We start from the raw sequence: 22932 nt of genomic DNA, 5'->3' as shown, positions 1-22932 counted from the left end.
TGCCCCTTTTTCCAACAAGTCCCCTTTTCACACAAGAACACTAGGGCACTGTCTTCCAGAGACCCGAAGCCCTCTAAGAGCACTTCCTGTCCTAGGTGCAGGGAAATGTGCTCAGTCTAGCTGCAGTGCCCAAGAGATAAGGATCTTCCAAGTTGTCGTCCAGATTCATCCTCCTCATTGTGGTAAAGCACAGGCCAGGAAGACAAGGAGCAGGTGCATCTGTGAAAGGAAACAGAAAGCCATCTGGTCCTCAGGGAAAGGATGTTTTCAACTCTTCCTCTGGGCCCAGGGCTAAGGGGCTAGAGAAGCTTGGCACTGGAAGCTCCTTAAATATTGTTTAAGAGTTGGGGAAATTAGGGGCATGAGAGAGAAACTGATTCACAGTCACAAAGTTACTGCCAGATTTAGAATCTTACATCAGGTTTCATGAATCTTTTAGGTTTTCTGCTACACTATGTATGAGCTTTCTTGCTAAGGTCATTATTCTAGACAGAGCCAAAACCCTGAGTAATACCAACTTAGCGCAATTCTGATGACTTTATAAGAGCAGATAAAATTAAATGTTGAGATTCTGATGGCATGTCTCCTCTCTCCTTTCATTACGAATTTTAGTCAGATTCCTTAGGCCCTCTTACTTAAACTACATTGGCAAAACAGAGAAAGCTTTTTGGAACAGGGAGTGCATACCAGAGAATGTAACAAACACCTGGGTTACTGCTTGGTGATTAGGCAAAATCAGTACCTTTCTTTCTCCAGTAAGAATACTTTGTCCCCAAGTTTTAACCCTGCACCATTCACTGGGCTCTCTCTGAACAGCCACTGGAACAGCCACCGCCCCTTCCCTCCTCTGAAGTACATTTCTACTAGGGACTACAACGCGAAGTAAAGCTTTCACAGCAAAACTGCACAGCTGCCTCTAGAGGGCAAACAAGGTTCATTTTAATCTACAGCTTCTCCACAGGGCTGACTCAGCTAAGTCTTCAGTCTGACTACGCAGTCCAAAGCAAGCTACCTTTGCTTCCTGTCAGGCTAGGAGTCGTTGGTTTATAGAGGACTCCAGTGCAGTCTAATTAGAATACAATCCTTTCCTGGGATTGGGAAAACTCCGATCTAGAGACTGTTAAAGACATGAGTGGTCTATTCAAACACTTGGCTCTGCAGAACTATCCAAGCCAAGGAAAATGAGATTGAGTTGAATTACGACAGAAATCTTTATTAAAATGTGTCCTTCAGTAATATGTTAGCATACATACAATATACACACATACATCTGTACACTCTTTGACACACCTCACGGATTGCCACCATCAGTTTAACCAATAAATTAAAACTAAAAAAAGGAGGGAGGGGGTGGGGGTAGGACTAAGGGCAAAAATCTCCATGTTTTTTCTGGTAAGAAACTGCCAATTTCTCAGAATTTCCCTGGGGAAAACCTGTGACCAGAGAATCTTTGAAATAAAATACATAAATCCCTGCCTCCCCAAAAAAAGATTCCAAAAGATGCAGTTACAACAAGTGTGCTTCTCAGAACAGGAGCATTCATTCCACTTCATACTCTGGCTTCTGCACCTTCTGGCTTCAAGACAGTCTTCCCCTCGGCTGGGGCAGAGAGGTTCGTATGGGCACTTGGGCTCGGTGCACCTTGGGCTCTGGGAGTCGAGGGGCAGGCTGCCGTATGGGAGCGAGGGGAGCCACACTCATCTGAGGTGATGTCTGGCACATCGTCTGACTGCGTATCAGAGCTCTCCAGGTCACTTCGGATGCTCTCGGGCTGGGCCAGGCTGATGTCCCAAGCTTTGCTGGCCAAACAGTCTTTCTGTTCACAGCTTTGGTGTTTGCAGGAGGGATCCTCTTCATTGCTGCCACTGCCGCCACGACCACTACCTTCTTCTTCATTCTCTGCCATCTGAGCATGAACATGGAGCGAGTCCTCTGTGCTGCTTCCACTCACCAGCTGATAGTGGCTTGGTTTGGCTTCAATGTCCACTTGGATTTCCATATTGTTGCATTCTCTGTGGAGACAAAATCCACTTTGCTGAGTCATGTATGGGTCATGCTATACCTGTTGGTACAAGCAGTTTGTGGATTCAGGATTAGGAAGTCCAAAACATAGGTAAACTGTAGACTAAAGCTCACTTTCAGCAAAAATAAAAATTTAACCTAACTCTCAAATAAGATGAAAAAGAACTAGATCCCTTTTGATGATTAAGAACACACACACACCTCTGCCAATTTCTTTACACAACTAAAAAAGAGCTTTCAAAATTCAACTAAGGGTCAACCCTCACACTATCCTACTCAAAATACGAAAGTGAAAGAAGATTTGTAGTTTTACTACTGTGTCACAATTAGAAGAAACCAGAACCTCTCCAGTAGGGAGTGCTGCAATCACACCGTATCAGTTATACTAGCTTCTCAAAAATAAAGAGAACTAGGTGACAGGAGTCACATCAGGCAAAGGGTGACATGAGAGCAAAAGCCACAGACCCACAGACATCAGTGAACAGCAATCTAGCTCCTTAAGTTTCATGAGAATAATTATACAATAGCCAAAAAAGACCCAAAAAAATGGGGGAAGGAAAGAAAAGGAAGAAAGAAACCCCTAAAAATCAAATGCTAAGAAGAAGAATCAATCAAGAGATCCCAAACACTCTTATAACAAGAACCTACCCAGTGCACTCAGGGCACACACTCTATATCCCATCTGATGGTACTCACAGCCCTAACATGAGGCATTGAGCTTCTGAAGGCCTAGGACCCGACCACAAACTGTAACCTCTCCTGGGCATCTCTGACTGTTCACATACCTGTCCTGTGGGTTGTAGGAACTGATTATGGAACCGGCCATAGCACGAGTACTTGCGTTGTCACTAATTGCACCAAGACTGGCTGTGTCTTTGGGGAAAATTTCCTTTTGGACATCGGCTTGGACTTCTAACCTGTGTAAAGAGGGGACGATCAAGTTAATATGAGACCTGGGTATTCCGAGACAGTCTGCTTCCTGGCACACATCTCTATTATTCTCTTGCTAATTGAGTTGATCTGATCTTCTCCAATTGTCAAATAGCTCAAATAGATGCTCACACAGTTTCTCTCTCGAATATCTACTGAAATCGTCCCCTCCTTTCTATCCCCATTGCTACTACTTAACTTTAGGCGTTGAACATCTCCTGCCTGGAAAATTGCAATTGGGTTCTCTCTCCAGCAGCCCTAAGTTCAAGTCCAACACCTTCCAGATCAGTGCCAATGTGGACAAAGTCCTGATCACTCTAACAGTCCTCTCTTGGCTCTCTACTGCCAACAGTCCTCTCCTGGTTTTCTGATCTGCCTCCAAGCTCTCTCTCCAGTTCCATCTCTCACCATAGGTTCCAAATCATAATCACTCTGAATTCTTTCTTTCCTTACACACCTATATATGTTGTTTACCTCCATGACTTTGCACATGCTATTCCCTCTCTCTGGAAGTTTCCTTTCTCTATGTGACAAACTCATATTCAGTCCTTAACAACAGAGGAAGTATCATCCCCCTCACTCTCCCAGCAAACCAGTCATTCCCTGTTAAATGCTCCCACAGCATCTACCTATTTATTAAATTAATTTATGCATCTCTCCCTCACTCATCTGTGAGTTCCAAAAAAAGGAGAGACCACATCTCATTCACACTTTACCCTCTGTGTCTTGCACATAGGAACTCAAAACACTTAGCAATCAAATTACCCCCAGGCTATAAGATTAAAGGACATCGAGGATCTGACCTCCCACAGGAGCAGCAAACTTTCCCGATGGTGTCTCAAAGCTGAGAACCCAGAACTATTTCCCTCCTTGGCTCTAACACCGGTTTGCTGCACACCTAAGTATTTCCTCTTAATAGGTTTCACAGTCAAACCCATCTGACTCATCCACTTCCTATAAAAGGCTTTCACAGAACTGGAACAGCTGGACTGGCTAAGCTGCAATTTCAGCAAGTCAGTCTCCAATTATGTCTGTCTGCTTATTTACAAGGGTGATGGTTTTAAGAAAGCCCAGCAGTGAGTTCTCTGGCATGTGGGGGTGGGATCCCCTAACAAGAGACAACCAGAGTCATGAGGCACAGACAGGTCAGCAGCAGCCTTCAGCTGCACATTCGAGCAACCCCCATCCTACTGCCCACACCTTCACTCTGCAGCTCCAGCCTCAGATACCCTTCAAGAATGTGCCATGGCCCAGGAAAATGAGGCAGTGCAATGGAAAGTGTGTCTAATCAGAGACCTGCATTCTAGTTTCAGCTCTTCCATAGAATCTCAGAATTGGAAGAGGCCTTTCACAAATGTCATCACTTAGGTGCTTCCCAGATGCTAGCTTGTGCAATCACCTGGGGAACCTTTTCAAAACACAGATCCCTAGGTCCTACTCCAGGAGATTCAATTTATTAATTTTGGGATAAGGCCCTGAAATCTATTTTTAAGAGGCTCCCAGGTGACTGACAGGCACTCAGGTGTGGGATCCAGTCCATCTGTCATCTGTTGCTTGACTCCTTCTAATAGCCAAATGGCCATCTGGTCTTACTTTAAACACTTCCAGGGATAGGCAGCTCAGTAGCTTCTAAAGTAATCCAATCCTTCTTTGAACTTTTTATATAGATTTTTCCAATATTCTCTATAATGAAACAAAATTAAGTTTCCTTCTAGCTTTCGCCAAGTTGTCTTAATCTACCTCTTGGCATGAGTCAGAATCCTTTCTTCCTGTTCAAAGTCCTTCAGATATCTGAAGGCAACCACTTCTCCTACTTGCCTACCTTGTTTTGCCCCATCTGCAGGTCTTTCTTCTCCAGTGCATTCAACTAACTGCTTCTCATATAATACCTGCTATGCTCTTCTGAATATGTTCTGGTTTATCTATCTAACTAAACGACTAAGCAAGTCATAACATTTTTAGTCATAAAGCTTTACAGCTTCTCAACACAAATTCATAGAATTGATTTTCCTTATCTATCAAATGGGAATAAGAATAAGAAGGTAATAAGGATCACAGCACCAGTAAGCCAACAAGACACAGTATAAATGCTATTCAATTGAAAGTCAATGACAAGCCTAATGGGGAGCACAGCCTTGGGAATTCTACAAAAATGCATGCTTTCCCTTCTAGAAGCAGGCAGCCTAATGTTTTAGAGGGAAAATCTGAAGTCAGGATTGCTCTTGATATGGAGCCACTATGGTGCAGTGGAAAGAACACTGAACTTTCTGTTAAGTCATTTAACGTTTCAGAGCCTGTTTTCTCATTATAAAATTAAAAAAAAAAAAAAAAGACAACAAAAAACCCCACAAACCACTGATGATTACATCAAAATGAGATGATATATGGGATGTGCCTAGCACAGAGACATGGCTCAATACAGGTATGTTACTGATCATTCCAACTGGTTCTGTCAGAAATTATCCATTTGCGGGGCGACTGGGTGGCTCAGATGGTTAAGCGTCTGCCTTCAGCTCAGGTCATGATCCCAGGGTCCTGGGATCAAGCCCCGCATCGGGCTCTCTGTTCCTTGAGAGCCTGCTTCTCCCTCTGCCTCTCTCCCTCTCTCTGTCTCTCATGAATAAATAAATAAAATCTTTAAAAAAAAAAAAAAGAAATTATCCATTTGCTTACCTGCTGTATTTTCCCTTGCCACTGGAAAGAATGCCACCACTCAGAGTGCCCCCTGAGAGAGCTGCAAAGCTGGCTGTCTCGCTGTACGGACCCTGCATAACACTGAGTCCATCTGTAGGGCTTCCGCTGGTACTCAATACGCTAGTCAGACCTTCAATGCTGCTTTCCCCAATGCTGGGATTCTTGAGGGCTCGCCAGGCATCGGCCACTGGGGATGGAACCAAACATTTCAATTCAAGATAACAAAGCATCAAAATAGAGTCTGTTATTTTCCTGTAATGATTCTTCAGAGTGGAGAATATTCATGTAGAAAAATCCTCATTTACTCACTTAATGAGCTACTATATGCAGCCACCACACATCAGGTGTTTTAACATACTGTTAATATTTAATCTTCCCAATAACTACGCAATAACAGACTGAATTTTAGAGGAGAAAACGAAAGTCTAGAACTAAATGACATGTCCAAGTCACGGCTGGTCACACAAAACTACACTTCTGATTCCAAGTCCACTATTCCGTCCATTATACCATAGATGCCATCTAATCAAACATGAAGATTTCAAAACATGTTTAGGTCATGTTAGGTGTTGATTCTAGTTGAAGCTTCAAAAATTGTGGGACTCTCTGTGCCCTAGATTAGTTAATATGGTAAAGTGAAAATATCAAAGTAGAAGTCAGGGGAACAAAAAAAGAAGCTAGAAGACTTGCTCTAGTCCTAGCTCTGCAGAAGCTCTTAAACCCATTTAACAGATGTTGAGACAAAAGCTTAAAGAAGTTCCCATTAAATGGGGATAATAATAGCCCCTGCCCTCTCTATTCAGAAAGCTATTGTAAAAACCAGGTGAGATAATAACTGTGTAAAGTCCTCTGAAAATTATAAAGTACTGTGCAGATATAAGACTTTATTATAATCACTACTATTACCAGCATACTTGGAGTTACTTGGAATCCTACTAGTTTGTACCTGCCACACAGAGCCAAGTACCAGAGGAATTAACCTAATAATTCTGGAACAAAGAAATGAAAAGCTAAAAATACCTTACCCCCTACAAAGCTCATTATCCAAAGTAATCCAATGACAATCTCTCCGTAAAATGTGCTGAATTCTACTGATTTTTATGTTCTGCACCATAAATTCAAAGGGAAATTAAAATCCTCCCTTTACCTGTGATTGGACCATCATCTTCATCAAACTCAATTTTCACCCCCTTTCCATTTGCTGTGCTAACTCCACAGCCACCTCCACGACAGAGAGAAATGGGCACAACCCCATAGACATAAGCCAGCATAATGGGGACGCCAATACCTGGGGGAGGAGAAGGAAACAAGTCAGCAGGCCATCAGGTTGCAACTGCCCTAAATTTCTCCTTCCCAGCCTGAGCACAGACAAACCACTTTATAAAGGGCCAAAGAAAGACAGAAGATGGCTATCCTAAAGAGGTAGCTGGGTCTAACAGAATGATGACTGGACTTGGGAATTAGAAAGGCCTGGATTAGAATCCTGGCTCCAATTTACTAGCTGTATAATCTCACATATCTTCCCAGGGTTGTCAACGATCAAAAGAGAAGGTATGTACAGTGCCCAGCACAGTAAGTATATGTTGATTTCATTTTCCCTCTTCTACTCACTGCTGACATGCTAATCCAAGAACCAATCAATACTCAAACATTAAATAAGTGACTCCTGGGGCTTAGGATCACCCCAGGATGTTAATTCCAAAATCTTACTGCTGTGAAGGCAGAATGTGCTTAGCTGTTAAGAGCACAGGCTCTGAAGTCAGATTGCCTTGATCCATGTTCCAGCTAAGTGACCTTGGGCAAATTACAGCACCTTACTATTACGACTGTACTGCTGTGAGGATTAAATGAATTAATACATGCAAAACCCTCAGAACTGCTCCTGGTACATGGAGAGCCTTAATAAATGTTAGTTATAATATTCTTATTCTAAAACAAACCCTCATGCCTCCCAAAATACTGTGAGGCATTAAGCAAATCAAAATAAAAGTAATTTTATTTTGTGGGTTCCCTAGCAAGTGGAGAAGGAAGATAAAAGGTGAAAAACTAGGCCTTAAAGTAATATTCTTTAATTTAACCTTTTCTCTGAGCCAGACAGAGTTCTAAGCACTAATTTAGGAATGAAAGATCCCAAACTCTGACAACTTAGTGTGGCTGATAATCATAATAACAGTGCCTAATAGAGTTAACTCCCAAGGTGGGTTCAGCATAAAATGCAGGAGCCTCCAAGGTGAAACATCTGGCCAGCTGGCTAAACGGCTATTGTCAGAAAGCTGGGTAGGGGGGTGTGGTGGAAGAAAAGAGAGGGAAGGAAGGAGAAGAGTCGCGGCCTGGGCTAGCTTACCCACACTAACTGCAGCGATAACTGGGGATGCAATGACTGACAAAGTCACTCCTCCTGTGATAGCCAAATTCCTCTTATGTTTGGAGGTTTTCCTTCCCTCATACCTGCTGTGAATCTAAGAATAAGAAAGAAAATCCAGGTCAGTAGGTTAGGATATCAATCTTTTTGCTGGGGTGGAAAAAGACAAGTGAATATTCCATCTATATTAAAATATATCCCATACCAACCAAGAGGCCATCTTTCTCAAATTTTAACCTAACTCAGACCAGGGTGACATACACTAATACAGAAAAAGTTAATCCAAGAAGAGACAAAATAACTCAGGGTTGTGAGGAAAGTATTTCACCTTTAAGTCACTGAGACAAACCAGGCCCAGGATCCTAATAAGAACTTTCAGATCTCTTGGGGTTTATGAAAATCCATTTAAGAAATTAAGGTTATTTTTATCTAAGAACCAGCTGGTTTTCAGGAAGCTCTGAAATATAAGCTCCTCCCTATTTCCTTCAAAACTTTACCAACAAACCTGGGGATAGAACACACACAGAACTCGCATGTCTTACCTTCCTGCCAACATAAACAGGAATGCCAATGACCATGGCAGGAATGGCAATGCCAGCAATGAGGGAAATCCCCACTGGCGCACCAATCAGTGTTCCCAGCTGCCAAAGAATTTTCTTCTTACGGCTCCACGGCTTCTTGCCCCAGAATGTGCAGCCAGAGGGGCTGCAGAGGAAACATGCTAAAGTTAATATCAATATTACAAATGCAGCTGTTGTCAACAGAGGGCTTGATAAGAGCAAGAGCCTTCTTTTTCAATAAGATGATTAACAGTTACGAGAGGTTTTAGGAAATGAATATATTACATGAGGAGGAGCAAAAGACAAGGTCAGATTAGAGCTCTGGGCCCTTTACGTTTGTTTGTAAAGACAGGCTTCCAGATTTGAAACCTCTTTTCCTTTCTTTGCTACTGAACTCTGTCCTCCCTAACCCAACACTAATCCAGCTTCCTTGATTGATATACTACTTGGGATCCTGCACAACCTACACACTTGACATCTCGTTCAAAAGCGCTGTGCCCTGCAGCTAATGAACATTGACTTGAATAGTTTTCTTGGCATGTGTCCTACCCATATCCCAATAGATAGTGTAAACTATGTTTCTGGGGAAGGATATAAAAAGACTTTGTCACACCCTTTACGTAAGTTTCATACTCTTGAGTTTGGCTACTTTTATACTCAGTCTTTCTGTGTTCAACCATTTTTGCTCACTCCCTTTGTCTTGTCTTCTCTTACTAGACAGGATAAGCAATTTTGAAAGTAGGGATCATGTCTTACACACCTGTTTTCCCGATAATCAGTACAGTGTAAGTAACTCAAAGTTTGCTATATTGGAAATGTAATGTTTCAACCACACAATGAATGTTAAGTTTGTAAATATTAACTCCTTCAGGACAATATTTTAATATTCACTCTGAATTCTTTGTAAAGTCATTACATGCAAGGAACTGTAAAAAGATAACTCTGGCCTTAATAAATGTATGCAGTTTAGCAAAATTAGATATGTATATGAAGTAAAAGTAGTGATGTTTATAATGAAACATTTAAGGAATGCCAATACAGAAGAATGAGGCAGAAAAAGCTGGGGAAGGCATCATAGATGAAATGGCATTTAAGTGGACCCTGAAGGGGAAATAAGAACTGAACAGGTTGAGAGAAGAGGGGGTTGCTGGGAGGGTGACGTGATCAGAAAGTATTCTGGGCAAAGGGAAGAACATGAACAATTATGAAAGAACATGAACAAGAAAGGTAGCCAGAGGAGACACAGGGAATAGCAAGCCCAGGTTATCGGAATATAGCATGTATAAAAACAACATGGAAAAAGCTTGAAAAGGAGATTAGGGCCAGACTGTGGCAAAGCCATGCTAGGGAAGTTGAACTCTATCTGGAAGGTAATGAAAATAGTCCCTGGAACTTGCTGAACTGAAGAAAAACATGGTCACAGGAGTGTTTGAGAACTTTTTATAGCTTCCTTATACTGCAATGAGAGGACAGACAACCGTGTCTCTTTGACATCCTTTTCCCTAAATCAGTAAAAGAACAAGACTATAAAGCAATGAACACATTTCCCATCTCACCTGAGGTAATGCAAATCTGAGATCTCTTTCATACAAAGCCAACAGAATTCACAGCCGCACACTGCACAGGTCATATGATTACAGCTTCCATCATTCATCTTGATAATGTAAGCACTGCATCGTGGGCATGGCTTGATGTCATCTGCTAAGGGGGGGAAGGAAGATTGGGCAGAAAAATACCCCCAGTTAAACCTAATTTGATTTATTATTCCTAGGAATATATATAAAAAGTGAGGAGGCAGTCAACTCTTGGCTGAGAATTCTAAATTGTGCAACCCACTTCACTGGAAGGCTGGCTATGTCTAGACCTCAGGAATTTTCATAAAATGGATCCTGTCTCATACTGAGCTGCCTATCCCCAAAACTGGCATCTTACATAGCACTTAAGCCACACTCTGAACAAGAAGACTTCCCTAGAGACAAAGATGGTTCCAAGAAAAATGGAATTTCACCAGCCAATAGGCTGGCAGAATTCAAAGCAGAGTTCTGCAGGAATAATAGTCTGCAGCTTGGAATTGGCTTTAAGTTTTGAAAAACTTTAACTCAGGAAATTCATTTCTCAGGCTCAGCAAGTATCATTGTGATGTGCTGTTAACACAACCCACAGACCCCTCCCATGATACTTTCAAATTCAAAACCTAAAAATAATTGGGTATGCTATGTGGCACACACCTAGTAATTTTCACAGCAGGCTAGGAACTATCCTATTAAAATGACAATTTAGGAGTTTATGCTGTGCCAGGAAAAAGTGAATGGTAAAATCTTTCCTACCAGCCTCTCCCAAATGACATCAGTGAAATAAAATACATTTATAAAAGGCAATAAACCCACTGACATTTTTAAATAGGTTTACTTTGACTTGCCAAGGTTCCTCCTTTTAAGGTTAATCATTAATCCATACTAATATTATTTCCTTTCTTTCACTCTGTACCCTACTTCCAAAAGCGGTGATGCACTTAAAGCTAGTAGGAAGACAGTAGAGGTTTAATACTAATTATCTTTCTGCTCACAATTAAAGTTTTGAAAAAGTCCCTCGCAAAAGGACCTATATACTCACCAGTATAAGACATATTATTAAAAAGGTAGAAACTAAACGATTCAATTTTGTTGCATTCCAATTTTACCAATTTATAGGTTGGAAAACCTACAGTTGTCAGAGAGAGAAACTACATATCAAATATAATATTGAAAGTATTACCAAGTATTTTCTGCTCTCTGATCCCAGGAAATACTTGGTTATACAGCAAAATAATCTCTCCCAGCTCTAGGCTCACATTATGAAATATCAAATAAAGAAAAAAATGAGACAATGCCAACTTATACCTGGTCCAGATTCTTGCCCATAACTGAGACCTGAAGTGTGCTTGGTCCGTACTCGCAAAGTCTGTGCCCTCTGCTGACGGGCCATGTCGCATGTCTGATTTGGATGCCATATTTGCTTGCAGTGGTAGCAGAACTCCGTTTGGCAGCCTTCCCTCTCACAGGTCAGCTTTGGGCAGCTGGCACAGCCATAGGCAATAACTGCATAACTGGGTAAGGAAAAGGAAAAGATATCAGTAAGGTAAGAACAATCAGAAAAAGACAGACATTATTCACCAGTTTCAGTGGGGTAACACTGACACTCGTTACCACTACACATGATATAAAGAAAAGAGTATACATGTAACTCATAACATACACACACACAAGCATGCCTAACAAACTGTGAAACATATTCTATGTGAGAAAGTAAATTTCTTCTTGAGATTCTAAAAACACAAATCATTTACCTTCTGAAGAAATAGGGGAAAATACAATATTTAGCCTGGATTCTAGCATGCATTCAGTCACAGTTTAAGCTACTTTAAGAGCAGTTTACCACAGCAAGTTTCACAAATAACAGGGTACAAAACTATATCGTTTTGATGGTTTGCTATATTTAGAGAGATTAGAATTTGTTTACATTAAAGGACAGAATGTTTGTAAAATGAAAGTACAGTGAAACTAAAGTATACTTTTTCATTTTTAAGTTCCACAGTGAAGCTGGTCTGAGCACACAGCCTGAGACAATAGCCACAGATGGATACATGATCAACTTCTCCTAATGAAAGCTCATTTTATCTTTCAATTTTTTTTTTTTTTTAGCTCACATCTATACCTTGAAATATCTACTTCCTTGACAGGCTCCAGAATCCAAGAATACCACTCATCTACCTTACTAATTAATACATAATAAGGCTATTATCTCCCTCCCCTTCCTTCTCTCTTCTGACACATATTCTTAGTAAGATGCACAACTCAGAATCCATCTGCACCAACATCAACTGTTTCTTATAATTCACACTTATTTTCCAAGAATTACTCTCTCACAAACAATCCAATATATTTACAACCATTAGCCCTTCTGACTAGTTCAAAATATGTCAACCAAATGTTCAGATTACCCTAACAAGTGAAGATAAAAAAATTTAAAAAGTAATTTAAAGAAACAAGGGAAAATAGCAGTTGTGAAAGTTCAAACAATTTTTAAACAGGTCTCAGTAAGTGCAGGCTTAGGTGTTGCCATTGGGCTTTGTTGTCCCCTATTCCACTTTCTCCTCCAATAGCCAAAGACCTCAAGTAACTTATAAAAAAGGCTAATAACTTTTTCTTGGATTTATTCTACTGTCTGTTTTTTTGAATGTACATTAGACGTTCATAACAGCAACTCAAGTTCTCAGGTTTATTATAGATTCTGCAAGTTGATTTGAGAATGACACTGAAAATATCAATGACATATCATTTGTGTTATATAATACAGTCTGTACTAAAACTCTTCTCAGAAAGAGCAAAGGGAGAATAGGTCAATGTGTGAATGCAAATGATTCATATCCTGTAGGAGTTCTGAGCAAATTTACCCAACCTAGCTGCAAAATAGCTACTACAGATAAACAATGTTTCTCCTAAAGAAAGTGACCTGCTTGCTATTTTGTGTTAAATGGGAAAGGTACTGGATGACCTCAGTACCTTAAATCAACTTCTGATGATACAAATTACATAGACAGTCAAGAAGCCTTGATCATTTCCTGATCTATTCCTACCTCACCTGGTGGAAATAAATATTTATTAACAGATTTTTTTTTTAAGATGAACACTTGACAAGATTGATAATGTCACTTTTGGGTGTAGAATTTGGCTCCAAGGAAGTAAAGTAATCCCAAATACTCATGAGCCCACAACGATCTATTACCATGACACAGAATTAGTCAGGGCACGAGACTTGGCATTCCTGTTTTTGGGCGCCTGGTCTGGGCTCCTTGTCCCTGACTCATACTGCATGACACTGAGCTAATTTAAATCTCCAAGCCTTAACCTCTATCCCAGAAATGGAGATATAGGTGCTTGCCACCTTCAAGTGTAACCAAACATATTCTAGAACTGCATTTGAGATCTTGCCCTGAAAGGTATGGAATAAAAATATAGCACATTTTATCCTACTTCCTGGCCTTTGCATAATCTACTCCTTCTGCCTAGAATGTTCTTTCCTTTCTTCTTGCCCTGGCAAATACTTATCCACTTAAGAACCAGCTCAAATGTCATCTTCCCTATAAAATCTACTTAATACTTAACCTCTCCAGGTGGCTGGCTGCCTACTTTATGCCTATGTACAATTACTTTATACTACTTATCACATTAATTGTCTGTTTATATGTGTGCTTCCCCAACCAGACTAGACTCAAGGAAAAGTATCATCCATGTTTTAATCTTCAGGGTCTAGCATACTGGTTCATGCTCAAAATACTTGTGTTGAACGAATGTTTGAGACCCTTTCCTGTTTAGTTTTTTACTTTCCCCAGGCCATTCTAACTCTTCTCCTGGGCTATTACTTTACCCTAAAGCAATCTTTAAACCTTATCCATGTATCTATTGGTTTACTATATGCCAGGTACTAGAACTTAGACCTAAAATTTTGTCTAAGCCCATTTTAGGAGCAAACTCCTAAATTCTGAATAGGGTAATCTTCCCCAGGTAGTTGAAAAAAACCTTCATCCTTGAGACCAAAGCCGCCTTGACAATCTTGTTCCTTCTCTTCCATGTCCTACCCTGGAGCCTATCTCCTACCCTGCTCTTGGCTTAACCAAGCATTCAGGTTTGCTAATTAGAAGCTAAATAAGAGGGGAGAAAGAAGCAGCTAAATAGAGGGTGACAGAAATTACATGCTGCTAAGAAAACAGATGTATCCTTCCCCCTCCCCTTATGTTTATATAAATTTACTAATTTCGTAAGTCTTCAGAAATATCATAATATGTGACAGTCTACACCACAGCACTACCTAACTTCGGCCCTGGAGAAAAAATCCCATTATTATGAATTTGATTATGCTCTAACAGACTCTAGTAGTTAAAGAAATGTGTTCCTATATTATGTTTGAACTTTCTAGCTCCAGGCCACACAACTTCATTTACAAATGGACCCTGAGCATGTGTAAGGGTAGTAGAAATGTGCCAAGTTGTCATGAGTTGTACTCTTACTCTCTTCCTCTTTTTTTTTTTTTTTTTTTGCCCTAGTTTAAATTTATGTCACCTCTTGGCCAGACAACTGCAAGAGACTAATATCTGGTCTCCTTATTCCCCACTCCAATCCAAGTTCCAATTCCAGAAGGTTATCTATCATTATGTAACTCTTTTACTTAAAGTCCTTCAACAAAAAAGAAAAAAAAAGTCCTTCAAACCTAAACTTCTTTGCATGGCTTAGATAAGTCTATCAACTGGAGTCCAGTCTACCTTTTCAGATTGATCTCTAGTTACTTTCCAGATCATGCTCTCTATATTGTGCATCCAGAGGCTGACCAAACTAGATTCCAGACTTACTACTGTATTTTTATACCTCTATGCACTTCACTTGCTCAAAACACTGGTTTAAGATGCTTTTTTCTCTACTCGCATCATTGTTTGCCTGGTATGAATTCCTACTTACATTCTTCAAGGCCCAGATCAAATATTACCTCCTCTGTGAAGTCTTTCTTGACACCATCATGCAAAATCTTTCATCTACCCTCTAAGAGCATTTGTGCTTTCTTTAGTATGTATTACACTGAATTTATAATCTGTTATCTATATCTATCTATCTAATCTCTTCTAACAGGCCAAACTCCCTGTCAAGAGGACAACGTCTAAGTCCCTTTTGTAATACCCAATATTCTCCTAAGGAAAGTTCAACACTACATAATTCTCAAAAGTGTCTACTGAATGATCATCTGTCTGTCCTCTTCTTGCCCTCCACCCCCATTATCTGTGTCTCTTTCAAAAACTGGGCTGTTCATTTTCTTTATCTACCTCATCAAAATTCAACTATCCCATTCTTCTGGGATCTAATGAAAAATTTTGTTCATAGAGTTGTAGAAAAAGTTGGAATATGGATAACCTAGGCTAGAGGAACTCTCAATCTATTCAGAGCACAAGATTCATTGTTAAATAAGGACACTAACAGAAGACAGAATAACTGTACAGAGTAACTGTTAAAGGAGTTTAGAAAACTGCAAATAATCAGGGAAAATGTCAGTTTAAGATGCCATAGAAAAAACAAAAACATGTTTCCTGTTGATTTAAGTTTGGGAAAATTACACCAGATTGAAGATTTACACTGTATATAGCATTAGCAAAATTTATAGTGTATATTAGCATTAGCAAAATTTATAGTGTATATTAGCATGTTTAAAGGGTACAAAAAACTCAGAAATAAATTTTGTTCAATCCAATACTCCCCAAGCTTATTTGGTCACAAAATGTTTACCTTTCCAGCAATACCAAAATATACATTGGAAAATATTGATGTAAGTGAAAAATAGAAAACAAGATGAAAAGATGGTAGTAGACTGTAAAGGGGCTTAAATTATAAGGGTAGATCATATAAATAATCAGTTCTTAAAGACATAAGAAGTCATTTTATAGGTCAAGTATGAACAGTTTGAAGCAGGGGAGTGATATAAAATGTTCCACTTTAGAATGATACACTGGCAAATATGGGAAAGATGTATGGAGCTGGATGTAGATGGGCAGGTGAGGGGTGGGGGATAGAGTGAAGAGTTGTGAAAATAGAAGGTACAGAGCTAAATTAAGAGAAGACGTCCAGATCAGCTATATCTCAATTTTTAAAATGTCATACCAGAGAGAAAGAGAGAGAGCAATAAAAGATGTAGGAAGGCTTCAGAGAGGAAAAAAAAAATCCCTTTCCACTGACTGAGAAATTTGTCTTGCTCAAGGAGTTTGTTCTTCCTTCATAAATATGCTAGAGATGAACAGAAGCTTCCTATTTATGGGATGGTCTAGTCCAGTTGCCCAGGAAGGCCAACAGCTGATACTACCTGTTAGGGTCAGGTAGGAGGGGGGACTCTGCAGGAGAGAGAGCCAGCAATGAGAGGCTGGAGTTGTGGACCTGCACAAAGAATTTAGGTCAAGACAGCCTTATCTCCTATTCATCTGTACAGAAGATCTGCCCCTACACACCAGGAAATTTTCTGTTGCCTCCTTTGCTCATCCCTCAGTCTTCTAGAGATTCTGAAAGGGTTTAAAGATTGGTAACAGGGTACTTGAGAGGAAAACATTATATATTTACATGATGTGGGGGTTTCTGAGAAGACTCATGCTTAAGCAGAGACTCTAAGGGGTATCAACTGCACCATTTATTAGCTGTGAGACATTGAAGCCCACACTTAAACTTCTCTGAACTGGTTTCTCCTTTATAAAATAAGTTTACCATCACCATCCACCTGTATGAAACTAAAATTATTCCTGAATGAGCTTATAATCTGAAGATTATAAAGAACTATACAAATGTCAGTTATTTGTATTTTGAGTTAATTTTATCTCATTTGAAAGTATGTTTTAAATATACTTGGTAATATTGTACTTAATAATATTAAACAATAATGTGAATGTTGCCCCACTGAAATTGGCTCTCTTATTTATGAATAAGATCATATTCAAGTATGGGAAAAGAAAAATTCAAGACTCTGCTCTAAAATTATTTTGTAAACAAAAAATCTTTTAATATATAGTGTTCTCATTATCATAATCACAGTGAAACTAATGACCAGAACTCTGTAAGACCACTTACATGCCCCCTTCACCCTGCCAAATATAATTCTTTTTTTTTTTTTAAGATTTTATTTATTTGAGAGAGAGAAAAAAGAGGGAGAGGGAGCATGAGCATGGGGAGGGGCAGAGGGAGAAGCAGACTCCCCACTGAGCAGGGAGCCCTACTCTATTAAATACATACACATACACACACAGAGCGTAGGGAGGACTTGATAAATTTGGCTGCAAGAACTTGATCTGTGAGTAAAGTAAAGATGGTGAGGTACAAGAAGAAGAGAACTAGGGATTACACTTACTGCTCATCCATGATTTTTACCAGACAGAGAAGAATAGAACAGTTTGAAACAAAACAAAACAAAACAAAACAAAACAAGCTGTTTTTCTCCTGGCATTCAAGAGAGGTGGCAAAACCATTGGCCACATCCCCAGGGAACTCAGATACCTGTTTGGGAAATGACAGAATTTTAAAGTTACTCCTTGTTTATCTAACACCTCCAATTGCAGACCTCAAAACACTTTGCAAACATTAATTAAGCTTCTCAAGTCAGGAAAGGATTAGGCCTATTTCAGATAAGAAAAATAAAGTAGATAAGAGGCTGTTCACAAAAAGAATCAGAAAAGAAACTAGATTTCAGATCCATGGCTCTCTCAAAGTTGTCCTTAGGCCACATTTGATAAAATGATACAAACAGTAGCATCCCCAATAATGCCAACAAGTGCATGCTTTTTAAAAAGAAAAGGTTGAGAGGAAAGAATATTGGCCTTGGTTGGAGTTAAGACCAGTGTTTCAAGCCTGGTTCCACCACCCACCAGCTACATGACCCTGAACAGTCACTCAATTTATTTAAATTTCAGTTTTCTCATCTGTAAAACTAAATCAAATCTATCTTACAATGTTGTAAGGATCAAATTAAATTATGTACGCCTGGCACCTGGGATACTTGGATGCCAGCTTTCTTTCTTTCTGCAGACTTCACCTTCTTTAAACCCACAGATAACACATTAAAAAAAATATATAAAATTATTATAATGCTTTTAACTAATAAAAAAAACCCCTCTAGATGATACTAAACCAATACTTGGCTAAAATAAGAAATGGCCTTAATTCTTTATTAACTTTTAGTAATGGTTTACAGTTGTCACCATAAAGATTATAAATTAATTCCTGTCCATTTTTAATGTTGTGAGCAAAGAGAGTCATTGACTTTAGAGAAATAAAAACAAAAAGGGAGCTTTCCAGAAAGATAATCAGCAACGCCACATTTCTCAGTTAAAATTCAAGGAAACACATCTCAAAAAGGAGTTAATATACTATGTCAAAATTAACCATGCAGTGTTCTCTTAAGTAAATATTCCTTTGGTTCGGAAAATAGATCAATAGTATTTATAAAACCTATCATATACATTAGCCTCCTAAGGCCAGTGAGATCACCAGGCCACCAGATACAAGAGCCTACAAGGTTGTTTCCAACACTTAGTAATTCAAAGTGAAAGTGATCTACCATAGACAAACACCATACCTTTGACCACAACACTTCAAAGTAATTTAGAAACCCCATCTCAGTGAGGTTAAATAACACACCCATCTCTAAACAAGTCTGGCAGAATAGAAAGACAGAAGTTAACTCTTCTTACTGTCCTAGACACTCTTAAGACAGCTTCTTTTCAAGGGGACAAATAGTAGCATCATAGAAATCTTTTTTTTTTTTTTTTAAGATTTTATTTATTTATTTGACAGAGAGATAGAGAGCACAAGTAGGCAGAGTGGCAGGCAGAGGGAGAGGGAGAAGCAGGCTCTCCGCTAAGCAGGGAGCCCGACGCGGGGCTTGATCCCAGGACCCTGGGATCATGACCTGAGCCGAAGGCAGCTGCTTAACCGACTGAGCCACCCAGGGTGCCCCAGCATCATAGAAATCTTAAAACAGCCTTGGTATACAGGCTACAATTAAAAGCCCTTCTTAACTCCTTTGAAGCAAAGGCCCATGCAGCTTTTTTACTACCATTACATTCACACACTGCAAGGAGTCCCTAGCATCTTTTTGTCCCCAAAACATAACACACAAGAATAAAATGATCTGCCCAAGGTCACAGAACTGGTAAATGGCACAGTCTGACTCCCAATCACTTAGATAAGCTCTTCTTTGCTGCATGCAACTATTCATGGGATGTACTGACAGTAACAGATTTTTTTTTTAAGTGGTGGGAGTGTGGTCTCCACTGAATACTTTAGATAGTAAAATCTGGTGGTATTCTGTCTCCGCACATATTGCATATTTTCTCACTGACCTTAAAAATTCAGGCTACATGGTGCCTTAAAAAGACTGTCGTCAAGAACTCAAGATCAGAGGGGCTGGGTAACACATTTTCTCCTACCATGTCAGCCTCTGGGCATCCTTCTTCTCAGTGCCCCGTTGCTTCTCTGGACAAAGAAAAGGTCCGTCCACTCCTCACCCTGCCCAAGGCAGCAGTGTAAGAACCACAGGGGGCCTCCCAACAGCTTGGCACAGAAGGCACACAATGCCCAGAGAGCCCCAGAGCTGCCAGCGAGCTGTCCTTTCTCCCTAGTGCCATTTCCATCACCTCCATCCCAACTTTAGCAGCTGTGAGAACACACCTTCTCCCGTAATGCTGCGAAGTCTGCCCCTGGCCAAAGGGACACACCCCTCCGAATGCTGTGAGGCCCTCAGAATATTCTCATCCCTTCCTTTGCCCGTTATCCCCTCCCCGCCGTCATTAAGACATGGCCCCTACCTCTGGACAGAGGGGCGTGCACCCCACCTAAAAGCCTCTCCCTGCCTCCTGACTTGATGGACAGCTCCCCTCCCCTCCCCGACTGCTCAGCCCCCACCTCAAGCCGTCGGGCAGGGCGGGTGGCGGGTGGCGGGTGGCGGGTGGCTTCCCCCGCTCGTCTGGGCTTGCGGACAGTGACCGGTTACCAACCCGCCGCAGTTGCCGCCTTCTCCTCCCTCCCGCTGCTCAGCCCTCACCTCTCCCTCGGTGCTGGGACACACACACGCACACGCCGCACCGAGGACCGCCTCTCCGGGCCGGCCACACGCGGGGTGGGGGTCCAGTCCCCCGACCCGGGTCCCCTCCGCCGCAGCCCCTGCCCCGGCGGCCACGCCCCCGCGCTCACCCGCAGTCCGGGGCCGGGCACCAGCGGCAGTCGGGGTCCGAGGCCAGGTAGCGGCGCAGCATGAACTCCTCGTACTTGTGCATGAGCGGCGGGTCGGCGAGCAGAAGGCGGATGTCGTGCGGGTTGAGTCGCTCACTGCACTCGGGGCAGCTGATGGGCACCCGACTCTCGCTGATCTCCAGGCGCAGGTAGTGGCGGAGGCAGTCCCGGCACGAGCGGTGCGGACAGCTGAGGAGGCGCGGGGCCCGCTCGGGCGGCAGCCGAACCAGGCACAGCGGGCACTCCACCTCCTCCGGGCCGGGGCCGCCGCCCTCCGCCGCCTCCTCATCGTCGAACCCGGGCCCGGCCGCCGCCGCGGCCTCCGCCTCCGCCTCGGCGGCCGGCTCGGTGGGCAGCGCCTCGGGCGGCGGGGCCTGGGCCGCGGCCGGGACCGGGGCGGGCGGCGGCGGCGCGGCCGGGGGCGGTGGCTCGGCCTGTGGCTTGGCCCGGGCGCGGCGACCGCGGGCCGAGGCGGAGAAGACTCCGTGGAAGGTGAGGCGCCGGCGCCGGCCGCCGCTGCGGCACTTGGGGTCGGGCGCGGCCGCGTGTAGAGATGTAGAGCGCGGCGACTCGGAGTCCTTCTCAGAGCCCATGGCCCCCAGAGGCCGAGGAGCGAGGGGCGCCCAGCGCCGCCACAGCTCCCGCCTCAGCGCCCCCTCAACCGGCGCGGCGAGCGCCGCCGCCTCAGCCGCCCTCCCCGAGCTAGAAGCCGAGCGAGCGCGTCGAAGTGGTTATAAAGCCTCCGCCCCGCGCGCCGCTGCCCACTGCGCAGGCGCTTCGCTGAGACACCTCACAACCCGCACCGCCCCCCCCGCGCGGAGGGGGGGTGCTGGGCGGGGCCGAGCGGGGTGGGGCCGGGCGTGCTGGGGCGGAGCTCCGCCTCCTCCCGGTCATGGGGTTCCAGGGCAGCCATCTTGTGGAGGCGCTAACCCAACTGCTCTTCTTGGCCCCCTTCCCCCAATTCCGTCACCCCGACCGCTTTCATCCCCAAGGTGGAGTTTTCGGTTTGCCTTTGCTCACGGATAGGATGATTGCCCCTTACAGCAAATGATACTGAGGTTACTTCATCTGTAAAACATGGGCAAGGATAGATCCCATGGTGATTCCCAACTGGTCCACCTTCCGACACTTCTTTTGTTAACAGCATTAATTAATAAAGAATATAGTCATTCGTTAAGCATCTACAAAGTGGAGGCATTACTAGATAAGACAGACAGGGTCCCCTATCTGCAAAGGATTTACAGAATAAAGCCCGAATTCCTTAATCTAGCATTCAGTGCTCTCTGTGAGCTAATAAACTGTATTGCTAGGCGCACCTCCCACTCTATCCTCCGGGTAGCTTGGTTATTTACAGTTTGTGGAAGGAGGCCTAGCACCTTTTTTCCCCCTGTAAGTGTCTCTCTTGTGCTCTCGGCAGCCTTCCTGATGGGAGGAAACACGCAACTACGACAGCAACAGAAATGGTCCGTTAGGGTTAGGTTCAGTTGCACACAACCAAAGAAAAAAAAATAACTTACAATAGAAATATATTGATTTATTTTAAAAGATTTTATTTATTTGACAGAGAGAGAGAGAGGAGAGCACAAGCAGAGGAAGCGGTTGCAGGGCTCGATCCCAGGACCCTGGGATCATGACCCTGGCTGAAGGCAGACGCTTAACCGACTGAGCCACCCAGGCATCCGGTGATTTATTTCTCTCTTCAAAAAAAGAAGTCCAGGGGTAGGCAGTCCAGGGCTGCTCTGCTACACTCAGCACTGGCTTTTCAATCTTAAGTTCACCTCATTATGTTCCACCTTTGGAAGTAGAGAGGAGAAAGGGGGAAAAGTGCACCCTTTCTTTTTAAGATGCTGCATTGGAAGTCCCACACATTTTTGCTTACATCTCATTGGCCAAAACTAGTCCCATGGCTATATTGAGAAATGTAGTCTTTTAACTGGACACAATGTGCCCCGCTAAAAATAGGGGCTCTGTGATTAATAGAGAGGGGTAGAGTGAATAATGGAAGGTACCAGCTGTCTTTCTCATGGGTGGCATGTAAAACCATGAGAAAGGTCCCCAGGAATAAGCCCTGAGAAACTTCAAACTTTTGAGGTAAAACAGTGGAAGAGGAGCCAGCAAAGGAAGCTAAGAAACAGGGGCTGTCAGAGGAGAAAAACCAGGCAGGTGTGATGTCACAGAAGCCATGGTAAAATGTTTCCAGCGGGGAGTGGTCAGTTGTGACAAATGCTGCTGAGAAATCAGGAAAGAATAGAGAAGCGACCACTGGATTTGGCAAAAACCATAAGGAGGGGGAAGGTTCTCTTCAAATAAGGAGGTTTGATACTGGATGACTAAAACAATTTCTATATATTGGTCAGAATAGGCTAGGCTTTGCTACGGTAACAAACAACCCAAAAGCTCAATGGCTTAACCTAACAATGGTCTATTTTTTCTCACTCAAGCAATGCCTGATATGGGTCAAGGCACTTTCCGAGATACATATCCTCTACTCCATTGGATAACTCAGAGATCCAGGCTTTTCCATCCTCGCCTCCACAACCTGCACACAAGGCTTTCAGGATTGCCTCAATGAGGGAAA

The 22932-nt window shown here is 42.5% G+C and overlaps 1 protein-coding gene across 3 annotated transcripts; it reads right to left on the bottom strand.

Annotated features, from left to right (window-relative positions):
• Positions 1-1192: 1192 nt before the first annotated feature.
• RNF19B (ring finger protein 19B) lies at positions 1193-21069 on the bottom strand. Of its 3 annotated transcripts, none has more exons than XM_036065237.2 (9): positions 20316-21069; positions 11448-11653; positions 10125-10269; positions 8551-8713; positions 7991-8105; positions 6794-6934; positions 5626-5833; positions 2808-2939; positions 1193-2012 (listed from the first exon to the last, which is right to left on the bottom strand). In XM_036065237.2, the coding sequence occupies exons 1-9, from the start codon at positions 20945-20947 to the stop codon at positions 1550-1552; spliced, it is 2205 nt and encodes a 734-aa protein (XP_035921130.1). In that variant the 5' UTR covers positions 20948-21069; the 3' UTR covers positions 1193-1549. The 3 variants fall into 3 exon arrangements, with proteins under 3 accessions (XP_035921130.1, XP_035921131.1, XP_035921132.1); XM_036065238.2 differs by having other exon boundaries at positions 10125-10266; XM_036065239.1 differs by lacking the exon at positions 2808-2939.
• Between the last annotated feature and the right edge of the window lie 1863 nt (positions 21070-22932).

This window comes from Halichoerus grypus, chromosome 5 (assembly GCF_964656455.1).
Source record: "Halichoerus grypus chromosome 5, mHalGry1.hap1.1, whole genome shotgun sequence".
In the NCBI taxonomy this organism is placed as follows: domain Eukaryota; kingdom Metazoa; phylum Chordata; class Mammalia; order Carnivora; family Phocidae; genus Halichoerus; species Halichoerus grypus.
Note: the sequence above shows the minus strand (reverse complement) of the source record. Positions and strands in the feature narration are given on the sequence as shown.

Coding starts and splice junctions, on each gene's coding strand:
- RNF19B (XM_036065237.2), bottom strand. CDS start 20,947: ATGGGCTCTGAGAAGGACTCCGAGTCGCCGCGCTCTACATCTCTACAC. Junction 8,106..8,550: donor CTGTTTATGTTGGCAGGAAG/GTAAGACATGCG, acceptor TCTTATTCTTAG/ATTCACAGCAGGTATGAGGG. Junction 2,940..5,625: donor GGCAAGGGAAAATACAGCAG/GTAAGCAAATGG, acceptor CTCTTTACACAG/GTTAGAAGTCCAAGCCGATG.